This window comes from Polypterus senegalus, chromosome 2 (genome assembly GCF_016835505.1).
Source record: "Polypterus senegalus isolate Bchr_013 chromosome 2, ASM1683550v1, whole genome shotgun sequence".
Classification (NCBI taxonomy): domain Eukaryota; kingdom Metazoa; phylum Chordata; class Cladistia; order Polypteriformes; family Polypteridae; genus Polypterus; species Polypterus senegalus.
In genome coordinates, this window is record NC_053155.1 from 214,146,421 (window position 1) to 214,164,359 (window position 17,939).

Below are 17,939 nucleotides of genomic sequence, written 5' to 3' on the forward strand. Positions count from 1 at the left end.
AAAAAGACCCAGCAGTGGAACAGGTCCAGAGGAGAGCGACTGGGCTGATTTCAGGACTAAGAGGGTTGAGATACAAGGAGAGATTGCAGGAGTTCTGCAAATTGAGATTAAGAGGTGACATGATCAAAGTGTTTAAAATTATGAAAGAAATCAGTGCAGTGGATCCCAGCTGATCCCTCAAAATCGTTTTCAACAAAAATATGGAGACACTACTGGAAATTTGTTAAGGGCAAAAGAGGAAGGCCTAAGAGAAGGTTTATGGATGTGGTGAGAGAGGACATGCAGATGATGGGTGTAACAGAACAAGATGCAGAGGACAGAAAGATATTGAAGATGATGATCTGCTGGGGTGACCCCTAATGGGAGCAGACAAAAGAAGACGAAGAAGAAGTTAGAATGTATTTCTTCACACAAAGAATCACAGACACATGGGATAAATTAGCAAGTACTGTGGTGGAGAGCAGGACTTTGGGGACCTTAAAATCTCGACTTGATATTATTTTGGAGAATGAAGGGCTGGGGTATTCCTGGGGGGCGGCAGTGGGTGCAGGTTCTCGATCCAAACTTTACTGGTAATGAAACTGGGTATATTTATCATAAGGCTTGTTGGTGCTTCAATCATCTAAGACAAATCGTCATCACATTGTAGAGTTTCCATTTCTGAGAACATTAGGTAAATGTTTTGCAGAATGGAAAAAAATTGCACTTCACAGTCCTTCCTTTTCTCTTGCTCATTTATTTCTAGACATATTCTTAACCCGGATACTTCATGATGCACATTCACAGTGGTCCGGACTCAGCAGGGGACAGGTGAACTTTTTCAGAGATGAACCACAAGATACGTGTAAAAGCAAAACAAAAATAAAAGTAGCAACTGAAACTGAGGTGAAAGGTAAAAATGATTCAAAGTCAAAACCAAAGACAGGTGAGAAGAATTGACTAGGGAGCAGATATTGGTGTTGAAGAGATTGTATCTCCCGATTGAATAAGGCAACGCTATCCTGTTGTGCTGATGAACTGGAGGTCACACCTCTAGAAAGACAGGATGTGACGCTAAGAACGCAACAGAAAGGAAAGGAAAACCTCAAAATGGAGTTGAAGACGGTAAAATCCAGTATGGGAACAGAAACCCCAAAACTTTAACCTAATCATGACAGTTAATAACTAGTGGCTGGTTAATAAAACAAATCCTAAATGCAGCATTTAAAACTGAATTCAGCTTTTAAGGGCTCTGAATTGCAACAAGTGAATTAACCAAAATGAAGTCCATTGCTTTAGAAGCTAATAAATGGGTTCTAATTAACACTAGAATTACCAGAGCCTACGAAAAAACTCGTAGATCCGTCCGACCTTAAAGCGCTTCTTAAATCCCTTCACACCTCTCCACCAGTGTCTTTTGTCATCTAAATGTGCTGATAAAAATCAGGCTGCAAGCAGCCGGCTATTCCATCCCCCCACCAATTTAGAACGTGCACGAACTTCTCCCAGCTCATGCCTTGATTGAGTATCTGGGAGTGAAGTGGAGTTTTAGAGTGGAAATAATAGATTGTTATTTGGAACACACGCATTTCATGTCTGTTCCGTTTCTACAGTAATCTGTGTCAACACATTGTTAAAACAGAAACTTTTTTATATTCTAGTAGTAGATGACAAAATGTAGGCATAAACTATATAATGTATGAAGCCTGAAGTCCAAATAGCAAAGAAACATTTTCACAAGAATAACACAATTGCACTTTTATTCAAACATATAACTGCAGAAAGAAAAAGCCGCCTTAACATGCGACATTGATACCAGTTTACTATAACTGACTCCGTGGTTCAATAGATACACCCCCGCTTGGGAATCAAGGGGTCACGGGTTCGATCCTGCGCCCCTCCCTTTTGAGAAGTAAACTGCCCTTAGTCTTACTGTTTTACAAGAAAAACATACATTTGATTTCAGTCTGTAACAGCCGGTGCAATTTATGATCTTTGTAAAGGTTAGCTTTTTTTTTTTATTCACTTTTCATTCTCTCAGTCGCGTTCAGAATCAATCCATACAACCCCATCTGACACGGCTGTTTTCACATAAAGACGCGCTATAGCTCTGCAGTGTACCACGATGCATACTAACGCACCATAAGGGTTCTGACACACAAACGCTGGCGAAGCTGCCTTCTTCGTATCTCACCGTCACTTGCTTTTCTTTTTATTCAGTTTTATTGAGTGTTCCTGCCAGTCCCGCATGTTGCTGTATGCTTTTTCTTTTGTACTCCAGGACATGCAGAGGAAAGAATGGTAAAGACCAGTAACTTCGGCGCTATATGCAATCATCAGACACTCCCCATCTGCCCGTGTCGTTCAAGCACAGGAACATATATTGGTGTAAAAGTATAACAAAACAACGGGCAGATGGCCTGCCTGCTTACCACTTTATGTCCCGTCTTTACACTGAAGTCAGTTATTTTATGAGACCTGGCAGATGTCTCCATCTTCCCCTGATGACTGGGTGAATTTCCATTCTCGTAGGGTTGGGAACTGGAAGAAGAACTAATTAAAAATGTCCCTAAGGTTGGAGGAGACAGGAGCTCCACTTTCCTTGTGGAATTTACTTGGATAGCCCAGCAGAATGCGCATGGTGGTGGTGGGTTGTATTTAGTTGCCGAAATCCTGAGAATATCCATCACGCATAAAAACAGCGAAAACAGACCTGATGCTGTCTGAGAGATTCCACCAACTGTGTTCAGGAATAGGGTGTGCTTAACTCCATTATACTCACTTAACAAAGGAGTATTGTGGTGGTCTGCACAACTTTACAACGTAGGTGGCTTGAAACCCAGCACAGGCACTTCATTTAGGAGCTCATTGGTCCCGCAGGTTTAGTTCACACAACACTACTAAGCCTAGTTGCCATTACTATTAATATTAATATTAGTCAGTGAAGCCAGGCAATAGACATGCTAATGCTGTTCAAATGATACTTGGTGTCACAGAACAAGAGCTTCTTGGGGAACATCTGCCTACTGAGTAAGACCCACACGACTTTTGAAAAATGATTTGTTTCTTTCCTTAAGAGGTTTGATGCTCCTTTTGCTGCCCACAGTATGTACCATGAAGTTTCTCGATATGCGGATGAAATTTTGATTTTAAGCGGAAATGCTCCCTCTGGCCCTCCTCACATCCTCAGTTTTTCCATTTCTTTTGAGATCTTCTAAATTTGCTCTCCTCCTATGCTGCCATTCAGCGTTGAACCCCATATATTCTCCTGACGTGTTCATTTAAGTACCAAGCATTGACATCTCTTTTATTACAGGACATTGCAACACTGAAATAACATTATATCTTCCTCATGTTTTTTTCTTCCCCTAACCTTTCATTCCAGACTGACAATAATTAAAATTAACATAGTTCTGAGCTTTAATCAGAAGTTCAATCTCTCCTCTCTGTCTTTCTTTGGAATGGCAAGTGTCCATCTATTCAATACTTTTCTAATACATGAGAGGTTGGAAGGGGTGATGTTCTTACCTCATTTAGAACTATAATATATCAATGAGCGTTTATTCTCTGGCCAGTATGGTTAAACTCTCCTAATCCAACCCGCTACTGGACCTACTAGACCTAATATGGTCCATCCCATTCTGTACTTCTGAAAACATCACTGAAAATACAATTCTGCCCCTGTAGTTTAAATCCTTTAGTTTTCTATGCCTTCCACATTTGGTGAAAAGTGGGGAATTACCTTGGCTTTCCTCCAGCCCAGCACAAACACACCCCTAACTCTTCTATAATGATGCTTTCAAATATTGGTGTTAAACTGATCTTGAGATAAAGGATTTATGACACTTTGTGGCAGCCACAGTGGCTCCAGGTTTGTAACAGTTACTTATGAAGAACTAGTTTATCTGTTCTTCCCTCTTCTATCTTCAACTTCAATCAGTTTTAAGGCAAATGGTGTCCCTTTATTCTCTCCACCTCTCTCCCACCAGCTTTGCTGAATCTTTTCCTTTTGTCTGCTGCCGTTAGGGGTCACCACAGCAGATCATCTTCTTCCATATCTTTCTGTCCTCTGCATCTTGTTCTGTTACACCCATCACCTGCATGTCCTCTCTCACCACATCTATAGACCTTCGCTTAGGCCATCCTCTTTTTCTCTTACCTGGCAACTCTATCCTTAGCATCTCTCCTCTGCACATGTCCAAACCAATGCAATCTTGCCTCTCTGACTTTATCTACCAACCATCCAACCTGAGCTGATCCTCTAATGTACTCATTTCTAATCCTATCCATCCTCGTCACACCCAGTGCAAATCCTAGCATCTTTAACTCTGCTACCTCCAGCTCTGTCTCCTGCTTTCTGGTCAGTGCCACCATCTCCAACCTACTGTATATAACATAGCTGGTCTCACTACCGTCCTGTAGACCTTCACTTTCACTCTTGCTGATACCCGTCTGTCACAAATTACTCCTGACACTCTTCTCCACCCATTCCACCCTGCCTGCACTCTCTTTGTCACCTCTCTTACACAATCCCCATTACTCTGTACTGTTGATCCCAAGTATTTAAACTCATCCATTTTCGCCAACTCTACTCTCTGCATTCTCACCATTCCACTTACCTCCCTCTCATTTACACACATGTATTCTGTCTTGTTCCTACTGACCTTCATTCCTCTCCTCTCCAGAGCATATCTCCACCTCTCCAGGGTCTCCTCAACCTGCTCCCTACTATTGCTACAGATCACAATGTCATCAGCAAACATCATAGTCCACGGGGACTCTTGTCTAATCTCGTCTGTCAACCTGTCCATTACCATTGCAAATAAGAAAGGGCTCAGAGCCGATCCCTGATGTAATCTGACCTCTACGTTGAATGCATCTGTCACTCCTACCGCAGACCTCACCACTGTCACACTTCCCTCGTACATATCCTGTACAACTCTTACGTACTTCTCTGCCACTCCCGACTTCCTCATACAATACCACAGCTCCTCTTGGGGCACCCTGTCATATGTTTTCTCCAGGTCCACAAAGACGCAATGCAGCTCCTTCTGGCCTTCTCTAAACTTATCCATCAACATTCTCAGAGCAAACATTGCATCTGTGGTGCTCTTTCCTGTCATGAAACCATACTGCTAATCACTAATCATCACCTCACTTCTTAACCTAGCTTCCACTACTCTTTCCCATAACTTCATGCTGTGGCTCATCAATTTTATTCCCCTGTAGTTACTGCAGTCCTGCACATCCCCCTTATTCTTCAATATCTGCACCAGTACACTTCTTCTCCACTCCTCAGGCATCCTCTCACTTTCCAAGATTCCATTAAACAATCTGGTTAAACACTCCACTGCCATCTCTCCTAAACACCTCCATGCTTCCATAGGTATGTCATCTGGACCAACGGCTGTTCTGTTTTTCGTCCTCTTCATAGCTGTCCTTACTTCCTCCTTGCTAATTCGTTGCACTTCCTGATTCACTATCTTCACATCATCCAACCTCTTCTCTCTCTCATTCTCTTCATTCATCAGCCTCTCAAAGTACTCTTTCCATCTGCTCAACACACTCTCCTCGCTTGTGAGTTTGTTTCCATCTTTATCCTTTATCACCCTAACCTGCTGCACATCTTTCCGAGATCAGTCACTCTGTCTAGGCAATCAGTACAGGTCCTTTTCTCCCTCCTTAGTGTCCAACCTCTCATACAACAACTCATCATACGCCTTTTCTTTAGCCTTCGCCATCTCTCTCTTCACCTTGCCCTTTATCTCCTTGTACTCGTCTACTTTCTGCATCTCTCTGACTATACCATTTCTTCATCATCCCCTTCCTCTGTATACTCTCTTGTGAACTTCCACATTCCACCACCAGGTTTCCTTTTCCTCTTTCCAGATATCATGCCAAGCACCCTTCTTGCTGTCACCCTTACTACATCTCCTGTAGTTGCCCAATTGTCTGGTAACTCTTCACTACCACCCAGTGCCTGTCTTACCTTCTCCCTAAACTCAGCCTTGCAGTCTTCCTTTTTCAACTTCCACCATTTGATCCTTTGCTCTGCTCTGCCCTCCCTCCCTCTCCTCCTCTTCTTCTTTTTAATTTTCAACGTCATCCTACAGACCACCATCCTATGCTGCCTAACTACACTTTCCCCTGCCACCACTTTGCAGTCTTTAATCTCCTTCAGATTGACTCTTCTGCATAGGATGTAATCTACCTGTGTGCATCTTTCTCCACTCTTATACGTCACCCTATGTTCCTCCCTCTTCTGAAAATACGTATTCACCACAGCCATGTCCATCCTTTTGGCAAAATCCACTATCATCTGACCTCCTTCAGTCCTCTCCTTGACACCATACCTACCCATCACCTCCTCATCTTATCCGTTACCTTCACCAGCATGTCCAACTCTTGACATACTGTTCCTTCAGAATAACCCCTACCTCTCTTCTCCTCCTATCCACACCATGATAGAATAATTTGAATCCACCTGGCCTTACTCCCCTTCCATTTAGTCTGTTGCATGCACAATATACCAACCTTCCTTCCCTCCATCATATCAGCTAACACTCTCCCTTCACCAGCCACACTGCCAACATTCAAAGTTTCTATCCTCAGTTCCACTCTCTTTACCTTTCTCCTGTCCTTCTGCCTCTGGATACATCTCCCCCTCTTCTTTGGCCAGCTTTGCTGAATAACTGTTCATATTTATTGTCTCTACAACTATAAAAATTACCTGTGGACCTTCACCATTATTCTCAGTCAAGCAGTGTTGACTCCCTTTCTCCATCTCCATCTCTTTAGAAACCATCATCGAGACATCTCTGCATTCTCCAAAAATCAAATCTGTATATTGCCTAAATCTTCCCAGTCAGAGACACTCCACTCTAAAAACTTAGTCACTGATCCTCTCTGTCATTTATCTTAATACCTTTGGCACACTGCTTTATATTTTCGAATGGTCCCCCAGTGTCTGCCTTTCGGTTTTCTGTATCAATAAGCCAATGCCAGCTGCAACATTTCTGCTGTGCTAGGCAAAATTGAAATTGTTGCACCCAAACGTAAAGGTAAAGGTAATTGCCAGTTCGAAGAGTGAATGGTTGACAATAGTTGACAAAATGATGCCACCTAAAAACTTGGCCAGTATAGGAGACCACCTAGTTGGCCTATGTGTAGAGTTGATCCTGCTATTAGCCTAGTTTTTATTCAAATTCATCGTTTGCCACACCCATTCCTTCTCCTGGACCTTACAGCTCCTCTTCTGTCTTTTCTAGAGGAGCTTATGTCCTTGGAAGTGACTGATGCTTAAGCAGAATTAGTTTGAAATCCTCAGATCCTATTTCTTTAACCTAATCTGACAGCATCAGTAAGTAGCCAGGATGAACGGTTGATGCAGCTCCAGTATAGATAAGAACTAGGAGCAGGAGCTGGTCAATCAATGGTCAGCATTGTGTTCTCAGTCTAGATTCTTGTCGGTCTGATGTAGTTCTATGTTGCTTCAGAGCATCCTGTGTCTGCCATACTTCTTTTAAGTTTGTACACACATTATTGGACCCCTGATCTTCTGGGGTCTTCTTTTACACTGTGGTCTTGGGAGGTGGCTGTGGGAGGTTATTTTTGTTCTGCCACTTTTGTGATGTGTGCAATCTTTGATTTATATTAATATCAGGACTGAAGACTATTATAACATTTAATAAAATATGATCACAAAATATGGTTGTCAAGGATTTCACTCCAACAACAGGACTCAGTAGTTTCTTCAGATTTGCATAACTGTGTGAAAAAGCGAATCCTAGTTTCAAACTTAAATGCACTTCCCAATAATTTCCACTGGTCTTTCAGTATGTGATTGACTTTAATTTAATCAAAACGACCTCACTCTCTGCTCAGGGCTAAAAAACTTTAATACCCTGAGCCTGTCTGAGCAGGACATGCCCTTTAATCGTAGATGTACTTGGTTGTTTTCCTTTGCAGTTTGGAGTAAGATGCAAGGGAGGGAGGGCGGGCTGCCCTTCTTATACTCCATGAGGGTTTGCCAAATTACACTGCTTACTGTACATTTTAACACAAGTTTGAACTTTTATTTACCTCTTGTCCTGTACACCAAGCCCATTTTGGGGAGTTTTAACGCCATCACAAAGGAGCCAAATGTGCATGAACAAAATAGGTAAGAGCTGGAAAGAAAACGACAGACTCGACATGGTGATTGCATTCAATTTTATTTAATAGGAAGATCTTTTTTTTATTACTGGGTGTGTGTGTGTGTGTGTCTATAGGCATCTTAAAATGTACAACAAAACTGAACCACTGATCCCAGCAGAATACAAAAATACACATCTCAGTGACTTCCATACAGTAATAAATAGGTAAGAATCATGCATTCTACAATAAAAGGCACAGAAAATGGTCACTTAGTAGTCATAAAAATTACTAACTACATTAACAAAGTCACCCAAATATTTTTACAAGTAAAAGTAACATTATATTCCAAAGGTGAAAACACATGAAAACATTTTATATTAAACTGTATGCAATAAATACCCAAATATTGTATGTATATATATATATATATATATATTTGTTTTTATATAATATTAAAAATAAAACTGTGCCATTGTAAACAGTATGTAAACAAATAAAACTCACTTTTCCATAATGTTATTAAAAGAAATTTACAATAATCAGCTCTGTAGATCATTAGAGTGGAAGGTGCAATAGCAGGCAGATGACAGTCTTGCTCTGTCGCAGAGGTACAACGCTAACAAAGGTGGGCTGTTAAACCATCACTGAGCTGAGGACGTGGATGAAGTATTGTGGCCACTGGATATCTGTAAAAACCAGTCTTCCAACAGTGCAATGAAGTAAAGCTATAGTATTCCTCAGGCATTGTTACCAAATCGTCAAAACAGTGCCACTTTCAGAGAATAGAAACTGGGTCCTTCTCCAGAACGCTCAAGGACCATCGCCCAGGCCGCTCAGTGAGTGAGGGTCTGCTTAGTGCATTTTTCTCTACAAAATACATTTTACAAATTATTTAGAAGAAGGCAGCAGCTAGGCCTGCCACTGTATTAGATAAATTGCACAAATACTCCAACTTTCAATATGCAGCAGTATGGTTTAAAAAAAACAAAACAAAAATGCAAAAAAAAAAAAACCACTTGCCAGCACAACATTAAAACATTCTGATAAAACCTAGAAAATTATGCTTTGTCATTTATTAGCTGCCTGTTTTACTTAATATTTAGAACTATTTTAAAACTGAATAAATATGCACGTACAGAAAGAAACTTTTAAGGAATGACGAGCTTTAGCCTGACAGGGATGAGCTCCCATTTCTACAGCTCTGAAGTAATCTGCTATCTTTGGCCAAAAGCGAATTAGCAGATTGGAAGATGGTCAGCGTCATTTTTACACAAGCAGCTACAAAACTACTCAGCAATTATACAGCAATTACCCAAAGTGTGCTACAGTACACGATTCTGTCAGTATCTTCAAAAACCAAAAACGGAGACAATGAGGAGCCATATATATTATGTATTATAATATATATATATATATATATATATATATATATATATATATTTTTTTTTAGAAATATGGTAAGATCTCGATGTAAAGACCATAAAAATAAAAATGACATAAAGTTGCTTGGCTTCAACGTAAACACTGGTGAGGACACACTTTCTTAGTAGATACTTAAGGAGAATGTACAAAGTGCATTAGTTATGTCTGACTTCTCTGTGCCTACAGCCAGGTTTAATCAAGGCTGGATATGGGTTTATACTATATTGATGAGCCTTTTTAACACTGAATTTCTTTAAACTGATCAAAAGGCAAGTGTTTAAATTTATATGAGGTTTACAGACTGACTGTACTTGTTTGTTGTAATAAGAAGAAACATGCGACTGCTAGACCAAGTTGTGGTTGGTGCGAGAAGGGTAAGCTCATTTAGATGTCACCTTAGTCCTTCAACTGGCATTAGTAGGCACGTAAAATCAATTTCAAATAAATGTGCTACAATTATGCACTTTGCTCCAGAATCCTGCCCAACTACTTACCGATAGCTATAGATGTGCAAAACATCATTAATGGAAAAGATGCAAAGTCCGGCCACAGAGGCTTTTCTGATCCTGAAAAATGAACACCAAACCAATTGTCTTACTGATGACATGAGTGTTGAGCTTCAGAAAATTGGAGTCTCTTCAGCTAGCCCCCCAACTAAGCCCTGGACAGCAAGGTGGGGCAATAATAGCCTTTTAAAACCACCCTCTGGTAGGGTATCTCAACAAGGTGGCATTTGGCTCCTTAGCACCACAAGAAAGGATGATAATTAGGTAGGGTGCATAACAGCAATATGGACACATTTCTCTAACTTTGTAATGTTTTTGTGTGCCATGTAACACAGTCACAATCCTTTGTATCTAATGACAATGCATCAACAAACCAAAAACACAGTGCCACCATGTCAACTAGTTTTTAACACTAGTCTGCCTTAAAATTCAGTATTTTACAGAGATTTATGAGAGCTAAGAAAGTTTCGAACAACAGAATTCAAACATGACCTTTTAGAACCGGGCATGCAACAGTCTGCTTCACAGCGCCAGGGCCCATGTTCAGGGCTGGGTGTGGTTACAGTCTTTGTAGAGCTTGTATATGTTTACATGTGTCTGTCTGTATGGTTTCTTGGAAGAAGAAATGCTCAAGTTATCTTCTACATCTGAAAGTAATACTGAAAAACTGGCCCAGTACCAAGCGGTGTGCCCTGCAGTGGACTGGAACACAGTGCGCGATTACATCCTGACTTGCACCCTTTACTCCTGGGCTGTGTTCTGTCTCCCTGTTACCTTCACAGTGGATGGAAAGAAGCTGGATTAAAGCAGGACTATTTTTGAGACTGAGAGGTAGGTCCAAGAAGTTCATTCACAAAGAATTTTGAGGAAAATAAAAAGGAGGAGGGCTTACAAAATAATATTTTTCAGCAGCGGAAAAAAAACATTAGAGTTGTATTATATCACTGACAAGTAAAAAGTAACAATATATTTAAATTGGAATAGAATAAAATAAATAAATAATGGGGTTCTGCTTGTACAAGAAGGTGAAAATATGTTCACTACTACCCACTACATACAAATAAGAATTACAAAACTTTAAACATGAAACACCTGATACAGCAGAAGTGCCAATAATGTGTAAAGATGCATTATAATATGTTTGGCAAACATTAGCCCAATGAGAGGCATGCTGCACAGGTCTAGCATCTAAGACAACAACTAACAACCCTTGTATGATGTAATCCGTTTGAAGCCTACTCTGTCTATACAATGGGTTTGCTCACTTGACTGCCATAATACCTAAGCTATTCACACACACAGAAGAGAGCTGAATCATGTGTGTGATATATGCATAAAGATGTACAGATGTGTCATGTCCCCACTGATGATTTTTTTCATTAGTAGCACAACAGTTAGTGTTGCTGCCTCACAGTACCTGGACAATTTCTTCATATCTCAGGTGTTTTGTATTGTCTGCTTATTCGCCTACTCTCTTCACTGGAGTTTTTCTGCATCCACTGGTTTTCCTTCCACATCCCAAAAGATATAATTTAGGCTAAAACACAGCTTCAAACTGACCTGGTGCAAGAGTGCCCTTTGATGGATCATCCAAGATTGGCTGCCATCTTATGCCAAATATTGCAAGAGCACAATAAACAAGTTCATTAAATGGATGAATGGATGGATTGCATGTCTAAGTAAAATCAAATTATTAATTTTCAATTCAAACATTTCTTTTTCAGCAGATTTAAAAGTAACCTTTTGTTAAATAATGACAGCAAACTGTTACTCAAAAATATAGTGTCTCTCTGGGAAATAAACAGCCTTGGTAACAAGCTTCTGAAGTGGACAGGGTGGCAGCCTCATCTGTTGCATTATTTATACATTTTTTGCTGCTTTGATACAATACCATAACTGTACTATTAAGTTAACAATAATCAAAACTTGCTTGTAACTCGTCTTAAAAGATGACGCTTATACTTGATGGCTAGATAAACTGTAATTAGCACTGCAAAGTTCTGCATATATTTTGCATTAAACAAAGAAGACTTCCTCATGCAAAAATAAAGTTAATACTGAAAACCTGAATGAAAATATTAAGAACATACTTACTTCAAACTATAATATGTTTACAATAATGACTGCTTTTGTCATTCCCAAACATCTTTCATCTTTATTCCTATAGACATGATGTGTTTTTATTTACATTTTCATTAATTTACTATAATGTAAACTGAAAATGTCAAAGCATCAAAAGCCAAATGGAAGATGATGAAGTGCTTTTGTGTGTCGGTGAGTGTACTCCTGTAAGTGGTTACTGGATTGCTCCTACACTTGTGTTTATTTTCAGGAAATGGTTGCAAGCCTCTAACAGTATATCAGTCATGTAGTAATGGTGAGCTCAGTGCAGTTAACACTCATATACTGCATATAAATAGGACTACATAATGTTGACCATGGAGGGACAAATAAAGGGCCATAACACCAATGTTTAATAGCTAAAAAAAAGATTAACACCTAATAACGGCCCATTTTCACTTGGCCAGTGTTCCAAAATACAGTATATGGACAGTTGCCGTTGCATTATTTGCCATTAACAGAAAAAAGTTTCAATATAAACAAGCATACATAAAAAAGTTCATGTGATTAACCAGTAGTTGAGTAGCTTATTAAACTGGTTTTGGCACATCAGGTATAAATCCTTTCTGTACTTGAGGATTACATGGTAAGGGCATTAATATGGCAGTTATGGTTGGGCAAGTAGGTTTTGGTATACTTTTTGTGGTTCTCTTTATGTGTAATGTTGTTTATAAAGTAATAGTGGCAGACACCTGATACTAGTTCAAGTCCTCTTCACAAGTAGCACAATACAAAAGGGAATAGCCTTCTGTAAAGAAATTATTCAAGACATTAGTGACCTCTGCTGGAATTCAGCAATCAGAGTAATTCAGAATACCTTAATACAAGGAAAATTTACCTCAAAATTTGGGAACTGTTCATAAAGAGAAACTGAAAACATGTAGAATTATGAGTGAGTTGCAAAATGATGTCAAAAGTAATCGTTTATATAAAAATGTACAGTGGATTTTTTTTTGGAGAGGAGTGACAGGGTTAGTGATTTAACACAACACCAGTGCTTTGGAAGTGGGCAACACAAGAGCCAAGTGCATTGAATTCAGAATCATCTAAGCACATCAACTAAGGAGAGGCTCTTTTTTTAAAAATTACAGTCATTTGACTGGCAGCTTACACACACAGTGTAGTTCTGCATGCCTGACTATATTTACTGTAGAAAGATGTTGTATTTGAATAAAAAATAAAATTCCACCATTTTACTGATACAAAGAGAAGCACACTAAGATAGGTTTCTGCAGACTTTGAAAATACAGTATGCGTTACTGAAGTTGACCCTCACTTGCAGGTTCCTATAGGGTGAACTGTTGATGCTCACTAGGCAGAATGTCCTCAGCTGCTTGATAACCGCAGGATTGGACATAGAAGCAACAATAATGGAATTATTCATTGTAACTGGTGAACTATGGCACAAGTAAACAGTAGAAATCAGATTGCACTTGGGACCACTAGAAAGGATAACTTCTGCCAGCATGGAGCTGTGCTGCAATGACATTAGGATTCCGAATTAGAAGCTAGAAGTGGCACTATTAACGCGAAGAGCAATGTATGGCGAAGAAATGTCTGTATGCCTCTGTTGCAAATACTACTGTACTTAATAAGGTAATAAGACATGGTCAATTATGAAGCAAGGAGTACAGATAACAAGCACCACCAAGCCATCTCACTGTTAATGCAAAACAAAACTGATACTTTGCCCAATGTTGGATGTTTGCATATTTTTTCTAAGGCTTTATAACAACATGTAAACTGACAAAGTTCATTGAGTATAGCAAAGGTGAGGTGGAGTAAAAATGTAAGTTGACCTACATGCAACTTGACTTATTGCAAGAGGGATGGACTGGAGCTTTGGAACTATAAGACAGGAACTTATTCAGGGGTCTGACAGAACTTTGAAATGTAGCACTGGATGGGACAAACAGAAAAATCCCCATCTAAAAATTGATAGGACACTCCTGTCAATCTTCAAGGCAAGAAAATTTATCTAAATATTAGGTACTTCATTAGGTTTATGAAAAAGTAATTTTAGTATCTCAGACTTTTATATAATGTTAGCACACTGTATATGTTTACATTGCTAACAGAACTGTTGCTTTTGATTGGTTTCATGTAATACTTTGCTTGCTATGTAATGCTCGTAGTTTATCAATATCTGTATTTACAAAATGTGAGGTACTGTTGATAGGCGCTTGCTTTGCAAAACAACTTATTGGAACACAAAAACTTAAAAATGGAATAAGTAGAAATTAATGCTTGTAGTGCAGTCAACAGTCAAGTTTGTTATAAAATTCTTAACATATATGAAATCACCGAACAAATCTTCATTTTGGAAGAATATGTAAGCTGCTTGCAATCATAATAGAGACGCACTAAAACAGAAAACATAAAATTGTTTAAAGGGTATTTGCATAATTATTTCCCTATAACCTTTTAAGTAGGAGTGCAAACTACAAAAGATGCAGCACAGTAGTACAAATACGGGCTTATATATGCTGAGAATATATAATCTTTATGATCTCATAGACATGGTGTGGAATAAAGGCAAACATGGGTCAGTGTGGTGTAAAAGGTACAGAACTGCAGCATGTAGCAGCCTTTTAGTGAAAACTACATTATCAGAAAAAATTATATTTCAGTTAGTGTTTTACTGTCAGAGCAGGGAAAGCAAAAGAGTAGCTAATGAAAATATTTCAAAACTGAACAAGATAAATGCCTTAAACATGACTGGTCTATAGCATATCAATAAGCAAGAAAACAATGTCTAATATGTGGTTTGTAATTCCTAAAATGCAGTGTTCAAGTCAATAAAAATCATAGGTCACAGACATGCCCCTCTTCTTCAACATTTAAAGAGCAGATGGCCAGTTTCTGCCACTTTCTGTGTTAAGGGTTGAGGCTAGTGCTAGAAATTCTTGGATGAACTCCGTTCATTGTGCTGCAAGTATATTTCGCCTATTATAACCTATAGTTGTTTAACGATATTTAATAAATACAGGGAAGAAGTGCATGGCAAAAATTAGACAAAGTAGTTAGGTTAAGTGAGTTCAAAACACAAATATAACAAAAAATATCCAAATTCACTTATGAACACAGCACATATTCAGAAACACTTAAAACAACTGGCAATCCATTCCTTATTATTTCTGCTAAAAAGATTATTCTCATAACCTTCAGTAGTCAGATCCTGAATGTGAAAATGGAAAACAAATGGAAGTGTCTGCCAATATTTAACAGCTTTTCATACTGGACTGTTGCAATAGTATAAAACAAGCTGCAACCAAGAAATAAAAAACTATAAAAACATTACTTTTGGCTCATTTGGCGAATATGTGGAGATTCAGTACAAGACTAAAAACAACAAAAATAGTACAATTTTAAAAATCAGAAAAATCAAAACAGGGAGAACCTGCGTTTCCGAGTGAAGAATTAACATTTGAGGTGGTAAAATGCTTTTTGACACTGGCTCCACAATGAAATGTTAACAAGGCTGTAGGGTACTGTAGGCAAGTAAAAAGAAAAAAAGTTATGTACAGCATATTTGTAGACTACAGTAAAAATACAATACTATCTAATTTAAACTGCACATTTATCTCCTTTAAAAATATGCTAACATTGGTGTAAATCTTTGCAAAAAAGACAAAAAACAACCGTCAATATTGCAAAGGTCTAAGTCCATGCTAATCCGGCACAGAAATTGTAATCTAATAATAAATACCCTTGAGTTATGAATAAGCATAGACTTATTTGTCTTATTTGTATCTCTATATGGCACAGATGCTACATTCCACACTTATGTTCCTACTTAGGAATAGGTTCATGCAAAGGATAGAAAAAAGCTACATAAGTTAAGAGAAGTATCTCAGTAGTAACGAATTTCATGATATTAAAACAGGTTTAAAATTTCTTCAAGTGTTTCTTATTCACCCCATTAATATAAACAGCATGTTATAGACAAATATCATGCAGAAGAAGAAAATCCACACCAGGCAGCCACACCATGCAATAAAAAATTAACCAAATCACAACAAAGTTTAAAGCACTCTAATTCTTGGTCACTGACTGATATGTCTGGAAGGATCTACCTGAAGGCCTAAAAAAGGCAAAGCTCTTCTGGCAGATTTCACTTTTCTGTTCTACAGCTTTCTTAATAGTTTCATGTTGCATCCTGTTACTAAACTGTTATCAACTATCAATCATAATGTGATCTACTGTTAACATGAAGCTACATTTAAGATGATGGTGCATCATTTTGGAAGTTCTGTATTTTGCTACTTCTGTTTGTGTCTTTTTAGTGCAGTTTCTAGTAAACTCTTTTTTCTCCTCCTGACAGATGCATATCTGGCTGCACCCTGTGTGCACAAAAATAAAATGGCTTTTTAAAAATTTTATACATCCTTTTTTCCTTACTCTACAGTTATATGGCACAAGCCCTAAAAAACCTGTTAATAACCAAATCTGTAACCATGAACACGAAGGGACAAAAGACCCTAACCACAACCCTCCCCCCCCATCCCCCCAGCATAGTCAACAGTCTCTGTACCAGTTGCTTCTCCCTGGTTCCTAACATGCAGGGAGTTGCGCAAATGGCTTCCAGTTGAAGCACTTCTGGACAGGTTCCTTCCTGCTTCAGACCGACCACAGAAAAGGGTTACAGCTCGGACAAAGTATTCTTGGCCAATTCCTTAGTTCCCTGTAGAATTCGCTTCATGTGTCCCACCTTCGAAATCCCCAAGTCCTAAAAGATCATAAAAAAATTAGTTAAGAAAAATAATTCAGCCTTCAATTGGCTGTTTAAGGAATAAAACAAGCATATCTGAAGGCAACAGAAATGAGGAAGGTGGCAATGGAGAATATGAAATGGTTATACAATGATAGTTTACATATACCATTGAGCCCAACAAACAGATGGCAATGGTGTTATTTCACTTGACTTCTGTCTTATAAGTGCCCGTTCTGCGGCTGTTTAAAAAGGTTACAAATGGAGACACAAAATGTAAGAATTCCATCTTTTCTTAAATCACAGTCATTTGTTGGGCAGTTTTAATTTACAGGACTAATGGTCTTTCCAACAAGGTTGCATGACTGAGAATCGCTACTTCTGTGGACTTTTCTAAAAAATGTTATGAGATTGATTTTTGGTAAGAAGTTCAACAATTATTTATAGCAACAGACTAAAACAATCTGTAGCTTTACTGGTAAATAAACTGTCTGTTTAGAACTATTCCAAGCACTTTCCAGTGAGGATACAAACTATAGCTACTGACTAAGGTTTTAAAATCAGCCTAATCTAAGGTAACTCACTATTTAATGGGACCCACCATTGCTCACTTTGGTAGGCTGGGGTTACAGCAAAAACACGCATAAGAAATTCTTTGTTAGTTGAAACATATGGTCTAACTTACTGACAGTAAACAATAAACAAATGTTTTATTGCCTTTCGTTAGATAATACAGGAGCCAGATTGCTGTAATATTAAGAAAACCAGTATTCTTACAAGTGATATACTTAACATACAGCTAGATGGTCAGTCTTTAACAATGGTATATTGAAAGAAAGCATTTACCCATTTCTTTTTTTTAACATTAATTTTAGATTACAGCATAACACAAAGTATTTTTAAGAGGGATCGGTAAGCTGTCATACGTACAGTGTTGTGAAAAAGTAAGTACATCTTTGTCTTTTTTTTTTCAACAATTGCAAAAAAATGATTGACTAGCCATTTCTTTATTACTGATAAAGGTGATCTAATAAAAAAGTTTAAAATCACATTTTGAATTCATT

General features: G+C 38.5%; 1 protein-coding gene across 1 annotated transcript in view; it reads right to left on the reverse strand.

Annotated features, from left to right (window-relative positions):
- Positions 1-8,175: 8,175 nt before the first annotated feature.
- Positions 8,176-17,939, reverse strand: part of dgkh (diacylglycerol kinase, eta) — a 422,493-nt gene continuing 412,729 nt past the window's right edge. The window contains 1 exon segment of the mRNA XM_039745288.1: positions 8,176-16,893. Coding sequence (XP_039601222.1) covers positions 16,807-16,893 — 87 coding nt within the window. The 3' untranslated portion in view covers positions 8,176-16,806.